This window comes from Odontesthes bonariensis, chromosome 10 (assembly GCF_027942865.1).
Source record: "Odontesthes bonariensis isolate fOdoBon6 chromosome 10, fOdoBon6.hap1, whole genome shotgun sequence".
NCBI classification, from domain to species: domain Eukaryota; kingdom Metazoa; phylum Chordata; class Actinopteri; order Atheriniformes; family Atherinopsidae; genus Odontesthes; species Odontesthes bonariensis.
In genome coordinates, this window is record NC_134515.1 from 14,341,235 (window position 1) to 14,351,681 (window position 10,447).

The 10,447-nt window shown below is 39.6% G+C and overlaps 1 protein-coding gene across 2 annotated transcripts; it reads right to left on the reverse strand.

Annotated features, from left to right (window-relative positions):
- Window positions 1–26: 26 nt before the first annotated feature.
- mybl2a (v-myb avian myeloblastosis viral oncogene homolog-like 2a) lies at window positions 27–8,776 on the reverse strand. 2 transcript variants are annotated; one of them, XM_075475613.1, is made up of 13 exons: window positions 8,678–8,776; window positions 8,529–8,569; window positions 6,840–6,936; window positions 6,352–6,423; window positions 5,732–5,824; window positions 4,375–4,595; window positions 4,125–4,245; window positions 3,829–3,882; window positions 3,456–3,679; window positions 2,627–3,329; window positions 1,911–2,153; window positions 1,328–1,528; window positions 27–1,203 (listed from the first exon to the last, which is right to left on the reverse strand). In XM_075475613.1, exons 2-13 carry the CDS (start codon window positions 8,537–8,539, stop codon window positions 604–606), a joined length of 2,640 nt encoding a protein of 879 aa, XP_075331728.1. In that variant the 5' UTR covers window positions 8,540–8,569; window positions 8,678–8,776; the 3' UTR covers window positions 27–603. The 2 variants fall into 2 exon arrangements, with proteins under 2 accessions (XP_075331728.1, XP_075331729.1); XM_075475614.1 differs by lacking the exons at window positions 8,529–8,569; window positions 8,678–8,776 and adding an exon at window positions 8,009–8,145.
- Window positions 8,777–10,447: the final 1,671 nt, after the last annotated feature.

The window sequence follows — 10,447 nt, forward strand, 5'->3', positions numbered from 1 at the left end:
CGATGCCACAATAATTACACAGAACATACGAGAGAGCATGCTTTATTTCATACATACAAGTCATTTTTTAAATATATTTCTACGTGGAGACAAAACGTCAAAGGACACAAACTCAAGGTGGTGTATATTTGCACAATGTGAACAATCATCACTTCAATAAAATGTCTTAACCGTCAGACATTGTGAACAACAGTTTCCTCTAAGGCCTGACCAACAATGTTATACCAAAAATAAAGAATGAACAATAGAAACCACAACAGTTAAATCATCCAACATCTTTAGAAAATAATCCATTGCAGTGACCTTAAAGTGTCACTGAAAATAAGAAATGAATATAAACAATCTGTAGAAAAACTAATGTACACATTCCCTTTACAAAAAGTCTGAAAACTGAACACAAAAGTAGAAAGAATTCAAGTTGAAACATTTGACTCGCATTTTCCAAGTTCTTCACAGATTCAGTCTATTTTCAATAGAAATGAACTTTTATCATTTATTCCGAAGGAGCAGTGAACTTACCAAGAGAAGAGCTTATTTAGAAATAAACAGGTGTGGGTGTTTGACTCTGGACACACTAACCAGACCCAACTGTCCCCGAAGCTTTCAGTGTTTAGCAGCCACACTGGCCCGTTTAAGAGTCTTTGCCTTTATAGAGTTTTTGTAAAGGAGCAGTCTCTCTGTAGTGTGAGGCGGCAGGCGGTTTCTTTTGGCTCTTACAATACATGCCGCCATTGGATAAAGACGGTCAAACCCCCCAGAAGTGGCCGGTGCTGCCAGCAGCTTCCTGGCCATGTCTTGGAGTTGGGGGAACCGGACGGCAGATTTCCAGTACTGAAGACTGGAATTGTTTTCCCACAGTGGTTCAGATAGGTACACGTCAAACTCTGACATCTTCATTGTCTTTGCAGGTGGCTGGAGGAAGCTGAAGATGGACTTGCGCTTCAGGTCGTTTCCGATGACTCCATCACAGTTGTCATCTGAGCTGCCACCAGATGCCTCCAGTACAGTGTCAGCTTGGTTTTCTTCTTCCACTTCCTGCTTCTTTGTAGGCTCATCACCTGTCTGCTCCTTATCTTCCTCCACTGGGGGAGACGCTGAATCCTCTGTGCTTACCAGTGTAGATTTAATAATAGCATGAGCCTCTTTCTTTGTAGGGGGTGTTAGGATATCTGTCTGTTTTTCCACTTTGGCATCAGAAAATGGCTAGAAAAAAAATACAGATGCTTATTTTAAAATTGGAATAAATGCCATATTACATCCTTTTTTAAAGCATATAATTTGCGGATCCGATATGGTATAAAGATAAGCCTTTATAGTAAATAAATACCTGCAGTTTGATCCTGGGGTCAAGCACAGTAGCTAGTAATATTTCCTTCTGGTGAATCAAAGACTGGAAGTGTGTGTAGATGCCTGTGCGCAGGGCCTTGCAGAAGTGGGTGTAGTTGGTGACACGGCTTTCCAAGGTCTTATCAAGGCCAATGAGTGAGGGGATGATGAAAGAAATGGCCGCACCGTTTCCTTGCAAGACCTATGTTAAAAGCAAAATGATGATTAAGGAATCCAAAAACAATACCCCAGTGATGTCCACAAAGAAGTGTTTTAGTGTTTATGACTTGGTGTAAAACTGTCATGGGTGCAACAGAAATAAAACAAAAAACTACATAACACTCATGTATCATCAAATGAACCAATTAAAGCATTAAAGATGAAGGTGATCTTGTAAACAATGACACAGACATGTTTTCATTTCTTTTTCAATTGCGTGCTTGTTTATGAGGGACAATAAATAGAAAACGGCAACATAAGAAAGCCAGACAGGCTTGAAAATGATAAAACATGACCTCAAAGATCATCTTATATTCTCAACAATCCAATGCATCCACAAAGTTCAAAATAAATTGCCATTTTACCTGCAAAGCCTCCTCAAAAGGCTCAAGCAGACCCAGAATGTCAACCACTTGCTCCCTTTTGACCATGACCAGAGGGGGGGCGCTGGCAGCGTCGGTAGCCTCTATGCGAGCTTGAGCCAGGAGGGTCATGATGGTGCTCCAGGTAGTCTCTTGCACCATTCTCCGTAACGATACCATCATGGAGTTCCAACGACAGTTACTGGAGGATGGGCACAGAGACACATTGCACTCCTTCAACAAAACCTTGGAGAAAAAAACAGTAGCAATGTTAGAACAGTTGTGGAAAGGAGGACCTCATCTCATTAGATATTTTGCTGTAAAACTGCATGAGCTACTGTGAGTGGTTCTAAATAAAAAAAAAAATCCTTATTATGTTAGCACCTCACTAACAACCTTTAAAGACCAAATAAGGTGGACTCTGATGATACAGATGACAGACCTACCCATTTAAAATGAATGAACAGGTGTGTCCAGCCCTTTTCGAATGATGTAGATAAGTTTATTTCTAATTATATGGGACATTGATAATTATGTAATAATAAAACAGTAGAAAGAAAGCACATTTAAAACATCTCAACGTGCAGATGCTGTCATTTTTGGATCCATGAAATCTGTCACAGATATACAGACTTTGATTGTGCATCTTTGAAGTAAGAATATATCCATTTTAAATACTCCTCAAGTAAAATTTGAATGCATTAGCTGTTTTCTCTTACCTCACTCCAGTAGGCGCTGCTCTTGAAAAAAGCCACCACATTGTGGACCTGCGAGAGCAAGTTCTCAACTACTCTGGAATTTTTTAGGGCATCCTTGATTACCAACTGCAAAGTTTTGGCAACACAGGTGAAATCTGTCCCAATCTGCAGTTCTGAAAATGGAGACTCTGTTTCTGACATCTGGTCTGACAGAAATGCCAGTATTTCATCTCCATCTGGTTCTCCCCTGTTAGATGAGCACACAATCTTGTAGTCGCAGAACAAGTTGTTTCCAGCTAGGGTTTCTTTGGCCTGGTTGGCAAGGATGTAGCCAATGCTGCGAGGAAAGATGCCATAGCTCAGCAGCACACCCTCCAGCTCTTTTGCCACAGTGGTGCTGAGGTTTTTGTGACTGAGGTGACGGAACGCCATCACAGGACGGCGGATCTGCCAGGAATCATTGACAAAGTGGAGTTGCACAACAAGGATTGGACCCTCCGCTTGTTGTGACCGATCCCCTGCCCAGAGGTCACAGGTCACATGAATGGCACTTGCACCATCTTTGGTGTTGGCGAGGGAGGCTTTGAGGTCACGGATGAGTTGAGGCTTAATGGTTCTTTCCACATCCTCATAGAGCTGCACGCCCATGGCACGCTGGGACAGCTTACTATATTCAGGGTTTATGGTACTCATGAATGACCTGAAGCCAGTGCCTTCAACAAAACTGTGAGGAGAAGAGAGTTGTTTTTTTGTTTTTTTCCACAAAGGAATTCTCAAACTTTGACAATTTAACAACTTTAGACAACAACCCGAAAAGGGCACTCTGTCAGCCATGGGCAGTACAAGTCACCTGAGGGGCAGCATGTCCTCAGCAATCATCCTCAGCGCAGCATCTGCAAACTTTCTCTGGTCCACCTGCCCAGTTGATAATGCAACGCCAGAACTCGGACTGGAACTTGAACTGAGAGGCAACGAGGGACTGGGGGAGGAAACCTCTCTCCGTGATGAAGTTTGAACAGCTCTCTGTTTTGCTCTCTGATGTTCCTTCTGTTGCTTTGCCTTCTCAGATCTGACCTGCAGCAAACCACAGATTCCAACAATGAAACAAGCTTCTCAAATGGGGATATCTTAGAACAAAACATTAAGGATTATTTTATTCAACAGCAGTACATCCAACTACTTCAGAAAAAAGTTTAAATGGAAAACTTCTATTGTAAGCTTACCTCGTCAGTATTCACTGGATCAGCATCTATTACAACATCACATTTGAAGTCCACCTGTTACACAACAATAATGTCAGTGCTGCAAACATAACACCAATTATTATAGACAATCTGATTAGGAAGTCACAAAATGAGAGTATAAAATTTATTCATATTCATTATAGAAAGTATAAACCAAGCCTTTCATCAGGTTTGATCAATTATCAAATTCTAACTGAAAGACATTTTTTTCATTATCAGTGGAAACTGAAAATGGTTAGCTAAATACAATGTATGCTACATTGAACGCACTGTACCTCTCCATCCACAAACTGTTGAATGTCAAGGGAAATGCTGTCAGCTTCATCTTTTAACAAGCCCAACACCGCTTTGCGTTTGATGGTTGAGTTCCAGTGATTCTTTACGGAGTTGTCTGATCTGCAGGAGGCATCCAAATACTCAAATTAAAAACAAAATTCTCATCTAAGGACTTATTTTACAAATATCTGCCTGCCCATCATCCAACTCGTTAACATTCAGCAAAGCAGTCACAGCTAACTGACTCACCTTCCAGGAAGCAGCTTGGAAATCTCAGCCCACCGGTTACCAAGAATGGAGTGGGCTTTGTAGATGATGAGATCCTCCTCATCAGTCCAGGAACTCTTCTTGATCATGGGGTCAAGGTGGTTATGCCAGCGCTCACGACACTGTTTCCCCATCCTCCCCTTCAGGTGCTTGGCAATTAAAGTCCAGTTTCTTGAGCCGTACTTGTCCACCAGCTCTACTATCTATAGAGAACACATACATACGTAAAAAACATGATAGGACAATATGAAAAGTTGGATTAATCTATTCTAATCCCATACATTTCAGTGAAATTAAGCACATATCTCGCCACAGTCTGGTAGCTGTCCTATTTGAGTATGCAATAAAAAACAAATGAGTGGTTAACAAACAGCCCTGGTTCTGTAAATGGGAAACCAAAAAGTTTAATTGGGCCAATTGACATCATCCAACCAAACGGGGGTTTGTTCATGCTTGTGTAAAGTGTCATATTTGCCAGGGAATGCTGAGACTAATACTAGTCCCAATAATATAAAGTTCAAACTTGTTTACATGAGTATTGTTGTCTGTCTTTATGTTCATATTTCATTCAGACCTCAGGCACCCTCTCAGCATGGGAACTGCAATACCTGTATGCTGCATCAGGTCTTGGGTGAGGACACAGCCAAGGCACTGCCACAATGACGTAAAGATACCAATGCTCACAGTGGAACTTTTCAGCCTACAGCTAAGTTTAGACTTATGAACTGCAGAGAGCAGTGAAACTGATGTCACAATAATCGGTGCGCCTGGCACTTTAGCTTAATTTCAGCTGGTCCTTCCCCTCACAACCTTTGCAACCATTCCCGTGCCATACAAGCAGCATGTTTAAAAAATAACAGGAAGAGCTGCAGGGTCCATCAAAACCCATGAGAGTACAATTATGGCAAATGTTACAGAAAAATCAAATACAACTTACAAGTTAAGCAGGTAAGTTGAAACTGTAATTATGTTTGTGTTTGAATAGACTAGCAGCTGGTTCAACCATTTTACTCACTTGTTTTCACTTCATTCAAGACAAAATTGACTAAATTATGCCTTCTGAGGTCTATTCAGCCTGACACAAGGGAATGCTTTTCTTTTGTCTTTACAGCGACATAGCTTGATGGGAATATTCCAGACTCTACCATTCAGCTTAACCATTTAACATGCCACTGAGCAGACACAGCCTTCGTAAAGCATGTTAAGGCTTGCTGTTGACATTCAAGGCAATTTTATATTGTTTGTGCATAACAGTCTTTCTACAGAATGGCTTACTCAACCTATAAAATGTTTTTTAACCAAGTCTGCAACAGATTTCCCACATTTATGTTTTTCCTACCTTATCATCCTCCTCTTTGGACCAAAATCCCTTAATTAAATCAGGATCCAGATGTTTTTTCCAACGGAGCATACACTGTATTTCTGTCCGCCCCTGTCCAAGAAACAGAAAAATGATTTAGCATTTCCTCTAAAGAAAACCTCAACTGCCTGCATGATCAAGACATTTTGCAATATGATTGACAATCTGAAGTTACTTAGTCTCTTTAAGGTGGGGTATGAGATGTTTTCTGGAGCATTTTTTATCATATTGTCTGAAAACCTCCTCACGACCCCATTGCACCCACTAAAATAGAATGTTTGGGAAAAAAAAATTATATTTTAGTCCATTGCAGAGGGTGTAGCAAGAGGAAATGTCTGACCAATAGAAGTAATGATGAGAGTTACTTCTATTGGATTCTGACATGCCAATCAACCGTCAGCCCCCCTCCCCCCTGCGCGTTCACAGACTCGTGACTCGTTCATGTGTTTTGAAGGCGTGGTTTCGAGGGGTGGGCTGAAGGGAGAGGCAAGGTTGTGTATTTTCAAAAATATAGCTTGCAGGAACCGTTTTTCCAAGATCTCAGACCCCACCTTTAACTAACTAATAAAGAGGAAAATATTGCTTTCATGAGTACTTACAGGTAAAAAACTAGCAATGGTGCGCCAATCTTTTTTTCCGAAGTTGCTGATGAGGATTTTAAGATTTTCATCCTACACATCAGAGAAAAAAGGTTCAGACACATTTCATAACATTGGGTGAAAATGTACCCATTCAAGATCGGAACTAACTATGCTCTGTGTGAAGGCGCGTGCGTGTTCAGCTGTATTTGGGATTTCAAACTCAGATTCTTGTTTCTTTGCTGTCAAGAGCGATCCCCCACGGACAAAGGAATGGTCTGGACTCTTCAGATAAAGGCACTCTGACAGTGATCGGAAGTTTTTAATCCCAAATACTGCTGAACAAATGTCCATCTTCATTTGGAGCGCAGTTAACTTTCAACCATATGACTGATTGATACTGAGTTTTTCCACTCTGTATAATTTAATGTAGCTCACAGTAAATGAGCTTTTAAATTTAAACAATTAGTATGTTGTCAAAAAAAAAAATAATAATTTTCTACACTCACCTCTTCCTGGGTCCATTTTACTTTACATTCGCCGTCCTTCTTTTCTCCTGTGTCTGAATCGTTCCCAATGAACAGTTTACAATCCTCCTCTTCCATACTAAAAACGCACACAAAAATAATTACAATTAATATTTACAAACATACAGGATGATAAAACAAGTTACATCTCAGCATACACAATGGACATTATGTTCTATGAACAGTTCTTATGGCCAGTATGAAGCTTAAAAAGAATTGTGGTTAATTTCATCAATAAACTTAATTCCATCTATCTTCATTGCACCAGTAAACAGCACTAAATGACACTTCAAGTACTATGGCGTCGTAGTACAGTATAGGGATCTTTTGAAGAGTGTTGCCAGAACAACCTCTTTAGAGAAAGCACTCAAAAGTGTAGTCCTAACGTGCAACGTCTCAAAATGCAATACCAAGGACCACCAATGGGCACTGGCTCCAAAACATCCCTCGCCTCCCACAGTGACTTTGAACGACAAAGCAGTTGCAAAAACTTAAAAACAGTTCATTAAGTTTCAATCCCCAAAGCTCTAGCTCCAGCCCCAGAAAACCCAGACAGATTGGCATTTACAATCGCTATTTGCATCAGAATTTCTAAACAGTGTTGCAGCTAAATTTGTGAACACTGTCAGGTGTTTTAAAATAATTATTTTAATGTACATGCACCACATAAATGAATTATTTTCAAACAGATCTATTGAAGGTGCTGCTCCTATAGTTACGCATTATAATTTCAGTACTTTTTTTTCAGTTCGGGTTGGCAGCTGCTGATGCCTGGGAGAACAGTTTCCACACGTTTGGAAAACATTTAATGTAACACAGTTTCATCTCAAATATTAAATATCCAGACAAAATGTGACCGAACTATCAATTATCCAAGTGGTAACAATTTATTTGTATATACGGCATGCGTTTTACAATTTTATATGCAGCAACCCAGTCAGCTAAAAACAACTTGTCCTACACAACAGCGAGCTAGCATTTAACTGCCAACAGAAAGCTGAGATAGCTAAGTAGCTAACATTAGCTTCTTCAAAACAAACAAAAAGTTCGAAATAAACTCGAAATGTGTAGGTATTCCTGCAAAACAATACACTTCACGGCTCTTAAGACAAAACTGGAGTGGCTAATACCTATGAATGAACAGAACTTACATCAAAAACAGGCTTTGACTTACTGCTAGCTAACGCGGCTAGCAAGTCTCAAGAACATTTCACTTGAGGAAACGTTAGCTCGCTGACAAAGTAGAGCACCTCAAGCGGCGCACGTACGCTAATGCAGCGAGCCTGTCCGCTACTAGTTTTATCAGCGAAAACGAGACGTTTGTAGTCAATTTTGATGTTAGTGACGGACGCAGTGAGCTAACATGACAACAAGGAGAAAACCAAATCGTCTAACTAAATTTAAGAGTGTATAACTACTCCTGGGATACACCGTTTCCAGCTCTTTGCCGTTACACAACAGAGACGAGGCGTTTAAAGGGACGTGATGGGAGAAAACAACCGACACTCAAACTCTTATACACACAACAAAGCAGCGAACGTTGATTTACAACTGAAGGATTGCGATGTTTTAAATTCTTTACCCGCGACGCATTTCATGCAAAGCAAAACACAAATACACGTGTGTTGATAATAGTGCACATTTACAGACATCTATGGCTCCCTCACTTACCCGCGCGACATTCCTCCCCGATGTTGTGCCTGCTCCTCGCGCTGAAAACCAAAGACAGTTATAAAAGTTTAACAACTGACGCAAATCTTTTAATGAAACACATAATGATACGCTGCATGAAATTGGTATCGGTTAATGAAATACAGTACCAGTGATGGGAGTGAAAGTACTGTATAAATTCACCGGACAGAGTATAAGAGTTTTGCCTGTTCAAAAGCACCACTGCTGCGCACACTACTCCCCGGAAACGAACCACGTGACAAACGGTTTCAACCGACACGAACGGTTAACAGTTGCACACTGGTCATGTAACTTTCTGGACTTTCTCCTTTCAGTAAAAACATTTTAAATGTGTTTTAAAAATAACCTTGCCTGATCAAACATTTGTGGATTAAGTTCAAGCATTGTGTAACATTACAACAACAATTTAACAAAATGACCTCTTCACAGAATCACTCCAGGGTCACATTTCTGTTTAGCTACATGCTATGTAGCTAAGCACACTAACCTTACCCTAACCCTACCCTAAAGTTGAATTTAGCTAGACTTTTCGTTTAAAATACGGTGGTACCTTTTTTTTTTTTTTACTATTTACAAATACATTAAAAAGCACTCAGCTGGGTAGATCTGCAATTAAAAAAATTATTCTATACGGATAATAAATGCTGAAAAGGGGGACCACTTTTTGTAATCAATATTATTTTATACTATCATTTCATCAAATCTATATGGGCACATTTAGGCCTGGCTGTATAAATATATTGCCTATAAGCTAGTTTTCCCCAGCCCTTGTTTATGAGTAAACTTATTTGTGGAGTCTGGAAACTATGAACTCACTTTGTGGACCACTTGTGGACAAATATGTATGGTTAATATGGATCAATATTGGATTTATGAGTTGATTTTTAAATTGAATCATGTTTGGTGTGGGGTCAAGGGCTCTTATGTGAAAAACAATTCACAAAAATGTGGGAAAATAAGGTTGTTTGGGTCTGAACTTGCAAACTTTTCTTCTTTGAACTTCCCCCCATTTTTTCTTCAACGGTGTTGCTAAGCAACTGTTCCTTACAGTTTGTGCAGTTATGAGTGTGTTTGCACATTAGTATTAGGTTAAATGTATGTTGAATGTACCTGAATGTCAATTTAAAGCTGTTATTTATCCAAATTAGATCAATCGTGTTTCCAACATATGATACTGCTTTGTTTGTGCTTTCTTAAGCATTTTAGTTCCAGAAAAGACTGAATAACACAGATTATGTTGCGTTTTTCACTCTGACCACTAAGTGTTGCAATTGTACAGAAATGCAGATGTTGAACAGTCATCTTCCTTTCTTTTCCCCAAATGAGTAGGTTTAAAACATTTTCTGGTTGATTTTACCTGGAAAATTTTAATTACCAAGTCACTTGATAAACATGACCATTGCTTATAGTTTTAACATAATTAAATATACCAATGTTATCAGTCTTCCCTCACCACATCAGTTAGATCATAGACGTAACAATATGGCATGTCTCTTTCCACAATTACACACATTTACACTTGAAAGCTACCAAGTACAAGTGAAGGCAGGCAAACACATTGCATGCCCACTTGAAGTGTGAAAGGACAGATATGTTCAGATCACTAGTACAATATCACACAGTCCAATTCAACATCCTATTATCTACAAAATTGGCAAAATATTGTTGGTTCACATCAGTAATGCTACTCGAAGGCTTAGATTGTGATGATGGAGATAGCATTGACATGTAAGCTTTTGTTCAGCTTCCCCACCTTTTTGTACATAAAAACTCAGCTACTGTTTTACAGTGTTTCATGTGAAATAGATGCTAATATTATTTTTATTGTGAATTGATTTGTTCGTCTAAATAAGGTGCATACTTATGGATCAGAGCAGGCAAAATCCTCCACGGATGAC